The sequence below is a fragment of the Cygnus atratus genome, chromosome 4 (assembly GCF_013377495.2).
Source record: "Cygnus atratus isolate AKBS03 ecotype Queensland, Australia chromosome 4, CAtr_DNAZoo_HiC_assembly, whole genome shotgun sequence".
Taxonomy (NCBI): Eukaryota; Metazoa; Chordata; class Aves; order Anseriformes; family Anatidae; genus Cygnus; species Cygnus atratus.
This window is the reverse complement of record NC_066365.1, coordinates 71,739,823-71,756,213: the sequence shown is the minus strand read 5'-3', so window position 1 is coordinate 71,756,213 and position 16,391 is coordinate 71,739,823. Positions and strand designations below refer to the sequence as shown.

Below are 16,391 nucleotides of genomic sequence, written 5' to 3'. Positions count from 1 at the left end.
TGCCGCCGATTTTGCTGCCTTCTGCTGAAGAAAAGGGCCGCACGCCTCAAAGTGCATCTTCTCCTTTTGAAAGCGATTTGGTTTTAAGAGAGGAGAAACCAGCCCGAGTTCATTGCTTCCTTCTTTTGTTTTAATGCCAAGCCCTCCGAATTAGCTTGCTACGTTTTAATTGCTAGGGGCTAGGTTTGGAAAGAGAAGGAAAAGCCACGTGGGGAAATACGAAGAAATAATGAAAAAGCCAGCCCAGAATGACTTTGGGGTTTTCTCTTCCCGAGGGCGCTGCAAGGCAGCCCCGTGCGGTGCAGGGGGCCTGACGCACACCTGATTTTGGGGCTGGGCACGGAAGAAGCCTCCGCTCCTCGCCAGACGTCACCAGTGGCATCTGCGCGCAGCCGGGGGACAGCCAGCCACACCGCCACCGTCACATCCATCCCACCAGGAGAGCAGGATCCAGAGGGTCCTCCCGGAGCGTGGGGTCCCCCAGGATCCCCCAGCCGCTGGGGACGTTGGGCATCGCCACCATGGTGCGGCTGTGGCTCTGGCTTTGGCTCTGCCTGCAGCTCCCAGGTAAGAGAGATGCCTCTGGGTTAGGGGAACTTAAATACCCAGGCTTAGGATGGAGCTACAGAAGGTTATTACCTCCCCACTCAATAATTTATAATGCCATGTTTAATGGTGTAGACACCGCAGGGCTTGGTTTTACTGCAGCCCCTCAGTGCAGGCATTCAGTGGGAAGCTGCTGACCCCCGGGTGTCCCACTTTGCTAATGGATGTCCTGCAACTGGGCAAAGCAGCCCCCAGAGTAGTGTCAGGATGATGAACGTCCAGGCAGATTTCCCCCCGAGTGTTTCCAAAGGGCCTCCGCAAGGACTCGTGTGGCATAAAAACGTGCTTGCCGGTGGGTTACAGGGGGCTGGAGTGAAAATGTGGTTGATGTATATGTGCTATAATTGATGTATATGTGCTATAGTTGATATGTATATGCTATAGTTGGTGTGTATGTGTAGCATACATACATGTACTATACATATAGTGAATGTGCAGTTGACCCCATACGGTGGTGGGGTCCTCCCATACCCTCCTGAGCCTGTTGGCCACAGCAAGAAGCTGGGTTGTGAAGATTAAATAACTACCAAGAAAGCGAAATAGTGACTTGGGGGAGAAAAGCATCACATTATGGACCAGGCTGGCTGTCTCCCCTCCAGAGAAAACCCCCAAAAAATCAGAATGTGCCCCGTATGGGCAACCTGCAAAGGGAAACTTGGCCATTTCTGAGCCGTGCCCGCATGGGGAACAAACCCAGCCCCATCCCCTGCTCCCAGCCAGAGCCGGCACCGGGATGGGGCAGCAGGTGCAAAGCGATTTCTGTGCAGGTGTCTCCACGGGGTTTTGAAGGAATGGGGACATTTTAAGGCAAAAAGGGGGAAAAAGGGGGCTCTTTCTGCATGGCTGTAAAGCACGCCTGGGAAACTAGCCGGGGAAGAGAGCGCAGCCTTATCTCCTGAGGGTGTTTTTCGCTCGGTCTCTGCAGCTGTGTGGGATGTTTGCTGAACACGAAGGACTGCACGCCGCTTCTTTGTCGTTCCCCAAGGCAGCACCGCCTCGCTCCTCTCTCGCACACAAACACCGCTCGTGTCTGCCCGGGCAAAGCTCAGCCGAGATAATTGTTCCCCAAAACTTGCTCAGCCCAAACAAGGCGGTGCGATGCCAGATGGAAGCTTTTGAACCCCTCCGCTACCCTTGAGCCGTTCTCCTTCCCCAGATCACAAAACTCCTGTGAACAAGAGGCCGTCTTCATGAAAATAAATAGAAAATGAAATGGGCTCACTTTGAAATGCCTTTACCTTTACATTAATTTTCCCATCCCTTCCAGAGTTTTTCCTGCCACTCCTAGAGATGCATTTTTTTAGGAGGAGGCCGAGACATATCCCAACCTCCACCACCTTCTTAACATACGTTAAGGAGCTCAAAAGGATCTGTAGATTCCAAAACATGAGAGAATGCCAACCAATACAGGCCCTAGCACACCCTTAAAAGCATCCCTCCATCCCTCCCTTTGCCGCTGAGCTCCGTCTCTAGAGGAGCGGATATGGGGCAAAATGCAGTCGTATATGGTTTTGCCAAAATATCTTGGTTTTGCCAAAAAATAATTGGGAACCCAAAAAGGCTTCTGAAGGAGCATGGACTGGTGTTTCTGCCAAATGTGCTCTGGTTTGGTGTTACTGAGCCCCAAAAGGAGTTCTTAGCATGGAAGGGAAGTGAGGGAGGTATTTACAAGATATTTAAGTGTGGATGTGGCATCGAGGGACGTGGTTTGGTGCTGGGACTCGGCAGGTCGGGCTGATGGTTGGATTCGGTGATCCTGGAGGTCTTTTCCAACCGAGGTGATTCTACAGTTCTAACAAAAGTAAAATACGCAGCTATCTATTCCTGGCTCTTTCTGTAGGTTTCTGTGCCAATCTACGTTTGTCCCAGACTCCAGACCATATTTTAGCCCAAACTAACAGCAGCACGGACATCCTCTGCCAGACGAAGAAGGAGCACACCGGGGTGTACTGGTACCGCTGGAACCAGGGGCGGCAGCAATTCGAGTTCCTGCTGTTCTCCAACTCGCTGGGCAAAAGCACCTACGGCGTCAACGTCAGCCAGGAGAAGTTCAGCGTCCGCGGGATGAGCTCCCAGTCCTACAGCCTGCACATCGGCCGGCTGCACGCCTCGGACGCGGGCATGTACTACTGCTCCATCTCCCAGTCCTCCGAGCTCATCCTGGGCAGCGGCACCAGGCTTGGCGTGGGTGAGCATTGCCCCCGGGGCGCCAAAAGGTGCCGGCGGTGGGCTGCGACGAGGGGATGTGTGGTGGTAGATGGTTTTTACAGGTTTGGGATACAAGGATGGGGCTCTGGGGGGTTTCACAAAGAGATCTGTGAAGGGGATAAGCAGAAATTACAGCAAACAGCTGTACTGCAGGGCAGCGGCATGGGCAGTCCTTCTGCCACCACTGCTGTGGTCGTGCCGTGAGCTCTGCCTTGGCCCTAGCATTTTAGGGTTTCCCTGGGGAGCCATTCAGCCCCCAGTGCTGGCATGCCCTGCTTCTTGCTACCCCCCGCACAGTACTTTAGGTGAGAGTTTGGGTTCGTGCCCTGCTCATCTCCCAGGTCCGTCCACGCTCTGGCTCTCTGTACCCTTCTCCAAGTGACAAGGACAGCTCAAAGCCAGGGGGCGTCGCCCCTGGGGTTGGGTCCGGTGGCAGGTTTCGAGCCTGTCCTTCACACAAGGGATTTATTTGGGATTTATTCCACCCAGCATCTGTCTGCAGGTCGCCTGGGGAGCGCTGCTGGGCAGCTCCCCTCAGCCCAGTTCTCCCCCAGCACGGAGCAAGGGTGGCACAGGAACACTCGTGTGTTCAAAGCAGGCTCCAGCCCTTTCCTTGGGGGCTTTTAGGGACAGAAATAACTCATTTAACCAAGCTGCAGCTGTGGTTGCTGGCTCTAAAACTTCCCTTGCCTCCTTTTTACACATATACCCTGCACCTCTCATTCACTGAGCTGCCTCAGAAATCCCTTTTGGATCCTTGCTGGCTAGAAGGAAAGCTGCTTTAAGATAACAGAGAGCTGTTTTTTTTATCAACTATGCACTTATCTATGTCCCAAAAGCAAGGCATGAAAAATATGCCTGAAATTTGGCATGCTCAAGGCCGCTCCAACGTAAAACTAAACCCCAGCAGGTGGCTGGGGAGGACTCCGACCCCGCTGGACTTGTTCTTTTTTCCCTTCAGTACCCACAATAAAATAAATCACCCTTAAGTCCCTTTAAGTCTAAATTTTATTAGGAAATAAACACATTTTTGAGCAACAACAATGTGAATATGGTAAGGATTCAGGGACGCCTTAAAAACGTCCCATGCTGCTGAGATCCCATTCCCTGTGCTCACGGGTAAAGAGCATGGGGTTAGCCCCTGACGGGCAGCAACGCAGAACTTTAAAATAAATAATGGGTGCTTATTTCTGGCTGCGGGGCCGTGCTGGTGGGGCTGTGCCTGGCAGTAAGTGAAGCCTGGGGAAATTTCCCTCTTCTCTGCCTTGGAGGTGCCCAAGGCCAGGCTGGATGGGGCTTTGGGCAGCCCGGGCTGCTGGGAGGTGTCCCTGCCCATGGCAGGGGGCTGGAGCCGGATGGGCTTTAGGGTCCCTTCCAACCCAAACCGTTCTGTGACTCCACAAAGGATTTAGTTTTAAAAGCCACGGTTTCCAGCCGCACCTGCTGCTGTGCTCGGTGTGACACTGACGACCTTCTCCCTCTTTCCCAGCTGATGTTTTGCCTCTGCCTTCCACGTCCACGCTGGCCCCGCTCACCAGGAGACCCTCACGATGCAAACCCAAAAGCAAAGCCGCGGGCAGCAAAGGTACAGAAACGCGTCGGCTCCGGCCGCCTCCGGGAGCGTTCTGAGCTGTCCCCGGGAGCGATGCCCTGGCTTATAGGGGGGTTTAGGGCCAGGACAGATTCCCATTTATCTCTGGTGCCCTCTGTGTGTGCAGCCCCCCCCCGGGTGCAGCATCAGGTGGATTCCTGCACCAGCGAGGATGCCACAAAAAAGGTTTCCGTGGCTACGTTCCCCCCGATGCCTTTGGCTTAACGCATCCCCAAGGGATACCCCCTCCTGTCCTCCATCCCTCCCGAGGTCCTGAGCTGCTTTTCTCCCTGCCCACCCCACACCGCACTCTCCATCACCTGGGCAGGACGGTGCCCACGTGCTGAGCCGGAGGGGCAGCACCACACCGCGTCCCCCCCTATTTCCAGGTGCCTGCAGCCCCCTGGTCTGGGTCCCGCTGGCCGCCGGCGCTCTGATCCTCCTGCTGAGCGTGGTGCCCACCGCCCGCCACTTCTACCGTAAGCACCGCGCACCCAGGGGTCATCCTGGGAGAGGGAATTGGGGAGAAAAATGGGGGGTTGGGGGCACCCCACGCTGACCCTGACCGGCCCCGTCTCTCCTCAGGGCTGCGGCGGAGGCTGTGGCGTCGCATCCACAGGCAGTAAATCCTGCTGGGAAAAGGTGCGGAGCAGCCCCTGCCCGGTGCTGAGCCCTGCCTGGATGTGACCTGGCAAGGATGTTCAAGAGAGGACTTGTGGTGGGACTTACTTGTACATTTCCGTCCTGCGATGGACCACGATTTTAAGCTTTTTCCCTGACGCAGCAGCTGATAATTAGACTGGGACAGATCCTGCAACATGCTGAGCCTGTCTCAAGGAGCCTTACAGGAGCAGGGCGAGCCCCTGCACCAGGGCTGGGGCACCAAAGGGACGCAGCCAGGCTCGAAAGATGCTCTGGGAGCGCCTGGGCTCTCTGTGCTCCCCCACGGGACGGCAGCTCGGTGCTTTGGGCTTCCTCCTGCTAGTGCTGGTTGATGACTTTGGTAAGGAAAACGTCAGGAGCAGCCAGCGGGGGAAGGTTACAGGGCACCTCGTAAAGGTGTTAGCAGCTGGTAGAAGTGGTAAATGCACTGCTCAGCTGCACAGGCTGCTGTCTCCTGGCCCCGCGTTGAGCAGGATGGGGTCAGCAAGGGGCTGTGGGCACGGCAAGGAGTCGCCGGCTGCGCCTGGGAGCGAGCAAGGGTTAAAGCACGCACCGAGCCCCCGGGGGAGCAGGGCTGGGGGGGCTCGGCTCCCACTGGAGCCTGCAAACAGGCAGGAGGGGGAGAGGAAGGCAGACACAGCCACGTCCCAAGGCCGAGCACCTGGCAAAACAGCCGCTGATAACAAGCGGAGGAGCCCAACGGCACGGCCAGGGACGATCCTGCCCTGGCTGCGGGGATGCTGAGCCCCTGGGGCACCCGGGGGTGCTGAGCACATGGCTCTGCCGTGCTCACCGCAGCTCACTGCTTAGGAAAAGCCCTTTTTTCTTCATTTCCAGGAGAAAAATCAGCCTGCAGTGGCAGCGCCACATCCGTGGGGCACAGTGGCTGCGGTGGCTGGGGTACAGCAGCGTCCGTGCCGCCGATGCGCCGGGCACATACGTGGCACTGGCTGTGCGCTTGGTGTGCTGAGCAGGTGATTTTTACAACACGCAATTCTTATGCAATAACCACAAGGAAACCCCTTTGAAGCTGTCCATGTGCAAAGGTTGATTCCGGCAAAAATAAATGTTTTGGATCGGTGTTTGCCTCTCGGCTCCCTGCCCACGGGTGAGTAACGGTAACAGGCAGTGAGGGATTCGCTTAATTTCTGAGTGCCCCAGTTTGGTTTTGCTGCTCCATTACAGCTGGTAAAAATAAATAAATAAAATAAAATAAAATAAAATAAAATAAACACCCTAAGCTGCACCTCAGCTGCATGCAATGAGGACAGAGAGGACAGCAGCAGCCGAGGTTGCACCTCCTTTCGAAAGGCAGCTTTGCGTACTTTATCAATGGAAACTATGAAAAAAAAGATAATCTGGTGATGCCTCTGATCACCAATAGAGTATTTTCAGGCAGCAAACCTGCGTCGCACTCAGAGATCTGAGCAGCAGGTTTCACAAACGCAAGAGCCGGTGGAAAAATCGCCCCCCTTTCACAGATTTTTTTTTTCCAGAGCACACGCACGAAAGAAATAGAAACACTAATGAAAAGAGGCTTTCACATCTGAGAAAATGAGCCCCCGACATTTGCAGCTTTTTTTTTTTTTTTTCCTTTCCTACCCTCCTCGCTGTGGAAAGCACAACGACAAGAGCAGCCAAAGCTCAGGGCACTGCGAGGCGAGCAGGGACGGGGGCACTTCAGTGGTGAAACCCCGTGGAAAAACGCTGCGGGGCCATCGCTGATGGCAGCGAGCCCGAGCCAGCCGCAAAGCCAAGTCCGTGGAGGGAGGAGGAAGAGACACGGAGATGGTATCAGAGTGCGTATGGTACCCCAGTGTGATGTCCTCCCTAATTTCTTCCTCCTTCCGTATTTCCTCCCAAGGAGCCACCAGCCTTCTGCTCCCTCCTCCTGCCAGGAGAAGGGAAAAATGATGGGATTTAACACCGAGAGCCCCAAGCCCTCGATCAGCGGCTAAACGATGTCACACAAATGACACCAGGAGACAGGGCACAAGGTCTGACAAAGACAAAGTGCCTTCAAACAGGACAAGGAGAATACAAAGAGTTCCCTACCTTGAGCCCACACCCATCAATCAGTGGGCAAGGAATTGTAAAAGAGGTCAGAAACAACACATTGCAATGATCCGTCACGTACTGAATATGTTTTATTCCTTGTTACACTAGAAAAAAAGACTAGAGTTGTTATTTGAATAAACAGCGCATGCATATCTTGCAGTCTTAAATAGTCAGAGCAGAAACACAGGTTAGGCATTGCAGGGAATATTGTTACTGCTTCTGTAAAACTTTCGTCGATTAATTAAAAATATGTTGTTGATCTTTCCAGAATATCTCAGCCACTAATCGAATATTGGCAGCGCTGGGTTTGTCGTTCTTATTTTGAGGAGCCCAGCCATTTCTCAGCCCGTTCTCACTCAGAATGGCTCGGTGCGGGGTCGCTGGCGACTGCACATCTCCTCACTGCGGGGAAAACAGGTGCACAGCAGGACTTCTGAGCATCCAGAGCCATTTAATGTCCACTGTTTGTGTAGTTATACATGTATGATTTTATATATGTTGACAGTTAAATAAGTTTTGACAGACACCTCTAGAAAAACCAGGAGAAAAATTTGGCTGTGACGGTGAACTCAGGAATGAGAGGGACCAGGAGCAGCGCTGCAGAATGGCGCAGGACACCTGAGAAATGCTTTTTTGGGAAAACGCTGGTGTCTGGCCAGGCTGCCAAGGCTGCAGCTCTCTGCCTCCTTATCTCAGCTGCCTCCTTAATGCAAACACAGCGCCCAGGGGAGAGCTGCTCTCAGGAGCAGAGACGGGGGTGCTGGGTCACGGTCCCTCCTCCTCTGCCGTTCTCTTTCCCGTTCTTCTGTAGCTGGTCTGCACTGTCGGCACTCCAGCACTCCCAAAACGAGCAAATCCCAAGTGCCGTCGCTGCAGACAGAAATGGCATAGCTGCAGGAACACAAAACCTGCAAAATTTATTGCCTGAGTACTTGTGGCCTGTATTTTCCTGGACCTTACAACGTTTCCTTTCACGAATGCTGAGGTCGCACAGAAGCTGCAGATATTACTGAGTGCATGCAACACAGAGATGTTGATACATACAGACATTTGGTATCTCAGCGGTCATTTAAGTGGAGTACATATCAGATTTAGTCAAAAATGAGTGTATAAAATATGCATTTTGCATATTTTGCATACGCCCTGCCAACGGGAGAGATTACTTACCTTTGCGTAACACACATTTGTCCCAGGGGTTCTTCCACATGCAACAAAACTCTCCCCATGCTGTAAATATTTGCAGCAGGACAGGAAAACTGCCCTCCTGCCACGGGCCGGTGCTCACCACTGCGACATGTCCGACACGAAGCGCTGGGGACCCTTGGAGCATCCTCAAAGAAGCCGGGGGCTCTTCTGCACCATCTTCTGCATCCTCATCCCAAGGCAGAGACCCCCCACAGGTCCCACCGTATCTGATGTCTCTCCAGGTACCACCGACGGAGCAGATGCTGGGGTGGGGGGGTCCTGTCCCCTGGCTCAGCCCTGCAGGTCCCAGGGGGAACCAGCACCCATCCTCGGCAGAGCTCAAGGTGCAACCTCCGTCTGCCACAAGCACGAGGTCACCTCGCTGGCTGAGGTCTCAGGGAAAGATGCTGGGCTGGGCTTGCACCCAGCAAAAAGGCTTTAAAGTACCATGCCTTAACATCAGCACCGAATGCAGAATTCAAGTTGGGATATTTCCTAGCGGTCTCTCCAAAAAAAAAAAAAAAAAAAGGCAAAATATTCCTGGGGTCTGGGATTGCGTGTTCCTGCCCTGAGCAATAAGCAGCGAGCAGATGACCGTGCTGTTATTAAAACATGTCTCGAGTCACCTTGATGCAAGAGGAAATGAGTCTGAGCAGCAGTGGAAAAGCCATTTCTGCAACACACACCCTCCCTCAGGTCGGTCTGCTGTCGTCTGACTCACCCACCGCTACCATACCCAGGACAACTTGAGTATAATTTAGACGTGTCTCTCCTCAGGAACACACTCACTCAATTTCCCGAGCCCGCAGGGCTGAAGGCTGATGCCCTGCAGGGCAGGAGCCAGGGGCCACGTGAGGCTCCAGCACCCCCAGCATGTTCTCTGCCACCTTACCCAGCTGGAGACACGGGTTGGAAAGCCACAGGCAGTGCATGCTCATCCCCTATATACCGAATGTATACACACCCAGAAGATGGTTTCTTCCTCTATGCAACGGTAACCACATGAAAGAGTTGGACCCTGCCCTGCTCCTTCACTGTCAGGGGTTCAGAGATGCTGGGAGAGGGATGCGGTGCTGCCGGGTTCCTTCCTGGGGATACACGTCCTTGTGCCAGGCCAACAGCTCAGGAAGATTTAACTGTGCTGCTCTACAGAATGAGATAATTGGAAAAATAGCAGTGGTTCCGAGGAAATAGACGTGGAGCTTTGTAGCAAACGGCTTCCTTAAAATTACACGCTTTAATGAGGTCTCGTATTTCAGAGCATAAAAATGACTGGTTTGGGGTAGAGCAAAGGTACAAAGGTAGCAAAGGTAGCAAAGACTGATGTGCCTCCAAGCAGGCAGCTCATGAACACTGACAGGACTGTTGTACATGATACATCCCCCGAGTGTTCTGCCTATTTTTAACTAAAAAGATTCCCTGAGCCTGCTGCTATCTGTTGAGTAACCACAGTGGACCTCCCTCCCAAGCACTTGTGCAGGCTCTGCATCCTCAGAGCCCCTTGGCGAGGACATCCCCGGGTGAAGGATGACTTCTGCTTTGAACCTGACCATCACCACCTTCATCTGCTGCCCCTCACCTTCTGCATGGATCAGGAGAGGCAGTGAGCAATCAACCCCTCTCCGCTCCCTCCTGCCAGTCACGATTCTGGAGACCTCTAGTGAACGTTCATTTAAATCAGCAATTTTCGGGCCAAGGAAGCCCAGCCTGCCCACACAACATCCCTCTCAGCTGCCTGACCCTCCTTTTTGCCCTTTTCTGAACCTTTTCAGGCCCTATTACTACTCTGAGTCCCCTCTTTGAGGCAGAGTGAGGCCAGCTCACAGCGTTCAAGGATTTGTTCAGTGCATGGGGCCATGGATTGGACCATACATGGACACAGCTTTGTTATTTTATACCCAATTCCTTTCCTCCCTCCTAACACCTGATTTGGTTTTGCCGCCAAGCATTGAATTGACGTTTACCAGCCTTAACCCAAATTTCCACTCCTGAGTGACTCATTTTACAGCAAAATGAGGAGTGTTTTTCCTTGTACGCTCCACTTCTCATTCATCTGATCTGAACTGCACCTGCCCCTCTACTGCCCAGTCTCTGAAAGCCCCTTCCACAGTTCTGTATTTACAAGGCATAAATACGAGTAAATTAACATGCATAGAAGTAATATGTGAGGTTTGTGGCTTAAATGTGAATTGTTACACGGCTATCGAGCCCGACATCACAAACACAGCGAGAGCAGCATTTTTAGGAGACCAGGCGTGCAAAACCAGCAACAAAACACTTCTCTTCACAGCCACGGTGGGCATCAGGCTGTCAAAAGTGAAACTTCGCACCGAATTCAGCTTGTTTTGATGATGGCAAGGGGCACATTAACCCAGCTGCTGCTTCTTGATACACCGATCTCTTCGCACCCCCCTTCCTCTCCCCGGTTTCTTTTGAATAAGATATCCTGTTTGAGGGTTGTGTCTTCACAGCTTTAATTCTACAGTGAGGGTTTTTTTTTGTGTGTGTGTGTGTGTGTGTGTGTGTTGTTGGTTTTTTTCCAAGTAAATGCAAAATCTAGAAGAAATACCAAGTGGTACAAGCCAGCCGACACTAGTAATAGGACCACAGAATAGATGATGCAAGTCATCCCAGGAAAGCCATGGGTTTCCATACAGGCAGCAGCACCAGCAGGAGGGGTGGACAATCAGAAATGGGACCAACTCCATTCCCCTAGCTGTAACCAACCCCCGAAATTAAAGTTCCCTCTCTAAGATGTTGACAAGGAAGATGCACAGCAATACCAGATACAGGTACCAGCAGTATTTTCCCAGAGCAGTCTGTGAAAGCCCTCCCACACTGCACAAACAGCCCCAGAAGTTCCTTGGGGTATCTCCACCAGGCATTCCCGCCCAAGGCCTTCAGGAAAAATAATCAGTGTGCATCCAGGAAGCAGACCAGCTGTGACAAGACTCTGAACTGATGGAGACGGGAGAAGTCAGGCTGTGGGGATAACACCAAGGCTATGAGAGCTGGGGGGGTAAGAGGGGGCAGAACTAGAAGCCCAAAGCCACACAGTGCCTCAAAACCAACAGAAACGTGATTCTGGGAATGGGGACTGCAACAGAAAATGTGAATTGGAAGTGGGATCACGAGCCCAGTTCACCAGTTAAAGACTGGAACTGCTCTTCAGACAAAAACTGGTGCACTGGAGCGATATTGACCATCACTTTTTCTTCTAAGGAGAGGTGCTAAGAGATGTGAAGCCTTTCTGTAATTCTGGACTGAACCTCAGGTTTCTGTGCTATGCAGGAGATCGCAGCTACAGAAAACCAACCTGTTTTCTCCCAAATCCAGCTGCAGCAAAATCGCTCTGCTTTCTGTAGGAGTGAATTGTCACCAGTCCCCAAAAGATGGCGTCATTGGTTGCTGATTTACCAAGTGTCTGCACGTCCCAGCTCTGCAGCATCGAGAGAGAAGGTGCAGGAAGCCTGTGCAAAGCAAGGCAGGTGCCCAGAGCAAAGCCTTAACACATTCTGGTTTGGTATCAAGCTCTCGGCTCAGGTATCAATGAGCATTGGGGTTATGAAGATTTCTGACCTAGCGATCAGTTTGAAGGGCTACACCTGGAGAGATGAGCATGCAGGAGCAGCTGTGTTTTGCAAACTGTATTTTAAGGAAAATCTATTTTAAGGTACGTGGTGTTTACACGAGGAGTATTCAGAATAGAGTGCAGTATTGGCCACTGCACTGGAAACATGCAGCTACAGCGAAAAGATGGTGTGTGAGCGTCGGGCACATGACTGTTGCACTTGACATTCTCCAAACCCCTTCAGTGCTGCAGCTTTGCAAAGAAAAGGGTGCAGCAAGCTGCTCATAAACCACAGCTTCATTTCACACCGGAAAAGTTGTATGTTTAAGTCTCAACTTTTTTTTTTTCCCTGCATCTGAAAGAAAAGTTTGTGATTTGAGACTAAATTCTGAAATCTTCATTAAAACTTTCCATTCCTCCTCACCGAAGAGCTCAAGAGTTCTAATGTTAACAACAGGAAGAAACAGCAATGCCTAAACACAACCAGCCATCACACTCTGAGTTACCACAAGCTGATCGCTTGCAGGGACCAAGCAGCGCCTACTTGTCATAAGCCAGCAACGTTGCATCCTTGCTTTGCAGGCTGCACAGAGGTGTCCTCCTGAAGCACTGTGGTGAGATATCATGAGCAGCAGAAACAACAGACCTGGTGGAGCATGGTCTTTCCGATGCTCCTTGTGTGCCTACCATCCTCACAGCACAGCTCCCGTGTCCCGAGATGTGCTCCAGCTACACAATGCTGCTAGATATCTGTGCCGTGTGGAATATTACTGATCCAAAGCAGCTGCAGAGTTCCTTATCACTATGAAAAAGTCATTGATGTGCTGTAGAAGTGATCCTTCCACAAGATGACTAAGAAATCAGTCATACCCAAAACTCACCACCTGCTCCAGCTCTGATGCCCCGAGCTCTCTCTCACTCCCAATCTCTTCTCTGTAATTTTAAAGTGTTTCAGACTACCATTTCGTTTAATTCATAATTTCCATAAGGGTTGGAAGACTTTACATGCAACAACCTACCCCACTAATGTTTTCAAAAAGAACAAAAAGTTTCCCGTTTAAAAGCCCACTCCAAAATACACTGAGATAAATTTGCGTCTGACCAAGGGGCTGCGGTAGGAAATCTCTCCTAGCTTTTCCAAGTGAAATCTCCTCAGCAAGCACTGAGAAAACGAATCCTAAACTAGCCTCCTGCTGAGACCCATTCCAAAAACGCAGGTCCTTGCCAGTCTGTCTCTTCCCTGCATGACTGTCTCCTCTCTCTTTGTTCACGTCTTCTATTTAATTGTTTGACATAAATAAAATACAGACCAATTTCTCCCCAGTCTCTACACACATTTAATCTTGCCATTTCTGAAGGGAGGAAGGACCTGCATACCTGAAAGTTCATCTCTCTTTTCCGACTCTATTAGTTGCCCTAACCAAAATCACACCTCTTCCAGCGAATCCAGTCTCTCATTGAAAACCAGGGCAAGGCAAACAGCTTCTGTTTCACAAACTGAATCCTGAGGGAACAACCCTATGAGATATGAAGATCCCCCACACTGATAATGATGGTTTCCTCTTTCACTATCCCCACGCTTTCTCTGCATGGGGATGTCTGCATCTGGATCGAGGCTGTGTTATGCCACGGGGTGCCAGACCCCCTCGCACCTGATGTGCAGTGGTTCAGCAGGTGAGGACCCAGCAGGGCTTAGTGGATCTGAAACATCAAAATGTAATCTAGGCTGATCTTAGCATTTAAAGATAAGCAGCTTAGGCTGGAGTTCACCAGCAATCAGAGCCCTGCAACTTTAGTTATCAGTGAACTGAAACTTACTGGGAGGTTTGGGAGGAAAAAAAAATCTACCTTCTACTCTCTAACCAACCTGGTCTGGTCTCCTCACATCTCTTATACAATGTTTTGTGGAAGTAAGTGGCTGTCTGATATTTCTTCTTCCTTAGGCATATCATAAGTGTGGCACTACAACAGAAATTATTAATAAAACACATTAGTAATTCTAGTGCTTCACTGATTGGACTGCTGTCCTCAATCTAACAAGTGTACTGCAAAATATCCTCCAGAGGAGAAATTGTCAAACCTGAGCATGCTAAATCCAGAGGGATTCCTTAATTAATCTCATTTACCACCTCACCCCCACTTTCAGAGTAGGTCAGAGTGTAAAACCTAGGCATACTTTCTGCTTAGTTCAAGCTGCTTGATTAAATTTGCTGCCTTTTTGCATTCTTCACAACAGGAGATCTGCAGAGTTAAGGCAAGGAACATCAGACTGCAACCACGGGCATACACTGCTGATCTCATGAGGTCTGCAAGCCTCGGCATCCCAGCAGACACTTCAACACGGCTGAGATCTGCACATGCCACCACGCTGCAGATCTAGATTCTTTATACAGGTGCTAGTTTTTAAATCACAGCTTTTCCCGCAGGTCCCGTTTGTGTGCCTGGAGCTTTTCATAATGAAGTAATTGCCACTCCAACTGTTTTAGTTGTTCTTATTTGTTACTATAGAAAGGAAAAATAGCTTTGTGCCAGGGGATATGTAAACACGGGACCCAGAAAAAGATGATCCCTGCCCCCAGGTAATTTGTTATTGAGGAGACATGAGATGGAGGCACAAAAGAGGGGTGGTTTCATCTAATAACACACAGACGTCTCCTTCAGAGCTATGCTTCCCTGTGTCCCTCTCTGGCCAACGAAGGGTGTCCCTGCTGGGAAAGGACTCGTGACAGCTTACATCTCTCTCCCCGCTGACAATAAGCTTTTGTCTTGCATTAAAGGGATATACTTGCTAGCAGCTTATTGAAGGCAGCAGAAAGGACTAGCTCCCCTGAAACCATCTCCTGTTACTCAGCAATGCGACCTTCATCCTGTGCTGCAAAAGGGGTGACATCAGAAGAGGCAGGGGCTGGTGGTACCTTTTGTGTAGGGGTGAGTCACAAAGCGCCTCGGCAAATAAAAATACGAGGAGGAAAAGGAGTCCTCTGAGTGGTGACGCAGGGCCCAGGGCCTGAACACGACACAGGAAAAGGTGGCCTCGTGTGGAAACCAGCTCAGTCCGTCAGCCACGAGGACCAAGCTGAAGGTCCTAAGCTGTCCTTATGAGAGGAAACCGGGTTCCTGTTCGGTATCTGGGACTGACCCATAATAAAATCACACTCTTAGGTGGAGAAGTGGAGTTCCTGGCCTAGGCTCGCTCCTCCATTAGTCAGTGAAGCCAGGCACTTCCCAAAAGCAGCTTATCCCATTATAAAGGCAGCACAATTCCACTTAGGTTAAGGAGAATAAACTGCCCCCCAAAAAAGAAGGGGCCTACACAAACAGCATAACTTAGAAGTCACGTTCAGAGATGGCCAGAGTCCTAAGTGATTTCTTTTACCTCAGGTCTGATGTTACCTCAGGTCTGATGTTCACATTTGCTTGATGGGATTTCAAGACTCAGACCCTTGTAATGTTATTTAACTCATGAAACCTGTTTTCTTTGTTTTGAAAAAAGAATCTGTTCTATTTCATGCAGACAAGTCTTACAGCCTCACCAAAGCACGTTTCACAGATCTTAGTGGGCCTAATACACGCTCTCCTCACTCACCAAAATGTTTTGAGGCCCAGTGGAATGAGCCCCGTTCCTAGCCCATTTAGCTCACTTTCTCATAACCATCACATCTAAGCAGCAGCCACAACAGCAATTTTATCAGTCAGCAGTGCCTGATTCCTGACATGCCCAGGAACAGGGGGCATTCTTTGCAAAGGAGTAGTAGAAATACACCTCCCACAGAAAGAAAAATAATCATCATCATCATAGAATCATTAAGGTTGGAAAAGACCTTCAAGATATCTGGTCCAACCACCCCCGTACCACCACTGTCACCCACTAAACCATGTCCCTAAGCATGAGGCCCAACCTTTCCTTGAACATCCCCAGGGACGGTGACGCCACCACCTCCCTGGGCAACCCGTCCCAACGCCTGACTGCTCTTTCTGAGAAGAAACGTCTCCTCATTTCCAACCTGAACCTCCCCTGGCACAACTTGAGGCCACTCCCTCTAGTCCTACCACTAGTTACCTGAGAGATATTATAATAATAATAATAAGAAGAAGAAGAATAAGAAAAAAAAACCAAGTAGGAAGGCCAGGAAATACCAACAAATAACACCACCAGCCTGGTGAACTGTTGCTACTCTACGTGCGAATGCCAGGAAGCCCAACCCCTCCCAATGTGCAAGTGGTCACCTGGAGGCAAAAACAAGGGCCCTGAATGCTGAAGCGTGTAAAGTTTTTTTTGGCAGTACGGAAGTCCCTGCGGTTGGAGATGAAAACCACAAGATGCTCAAAAAAAAAAAAATAAAAAGAACGCATGCCACTGGGGCATGGGGCTTTCTTGACGGGTTTCGCATCAGCGACCACCTGCCTCGCACAAAGCAGCTTTTTCAGAGCAAAGAACAATTGCAGAGAACAATCGGGCTGAAGAACTCAGCTACATGTCAGCAATGCATGGGTTTGGACATAAAAATA

General features: G+C 50.7%; 1 protein-coding gene across 1 annotated transcript; it reads left to right on the top strand.

The window, feature by feature from the left end:
* The first annotated feature begins 518 nt into the window (after nt 1-518).
* LOC118248380 (T-cell surface glycoprotein CD8 beta chain-like) lies at nt 519-5,031 on the top strand. Its single transcript, XM_035547270.1, has 5 exons — nt 519-567; nt 2,447-2,794; nt 4,304-4,399; nt 4,795-4,884; nt 4,991-5,031. The coding sequence occupies exons 1-5, from the start codon at nt 522-524 to the stop codon at nt 5,029-5,031; spliced, it is 621 nt and encodes a 206-aa protein (XP_035403163.1). The 5' UTR covers nt 519-521.
* Nucleotides 5,032-16,391: the final 11,360 nt, after the last annotated feature.

What these genes read in the sequence shown, in the direction of transcription:
- LOC118248380 (XM_035547270.1), top strand. Translation starts at nt 522, where the DNA reads ATGGTGCGGCTGTGGCTCTGGCTTTGGCTCTGCCTGCAGCTCCCAG. An exon ending in CGGCACCAGGCTTGGCGTGG is followed by an intron (nt 2,795 to 4,303) that starts GTGAGCATTGCC and finishes CCTCTTTCCCAG; the next exon opens with CTGATGTTTTGCCTCTGCCT. An exon ending in CAAAGCCGCGGGCAGCAAAG is followed by an intron (nt 4,400 to 4,794) that starts GTACAGAAACGC and finishes CCCTATTTCCAG; the next exon opens with GTGCCTGCAGCCCCCTGGTC.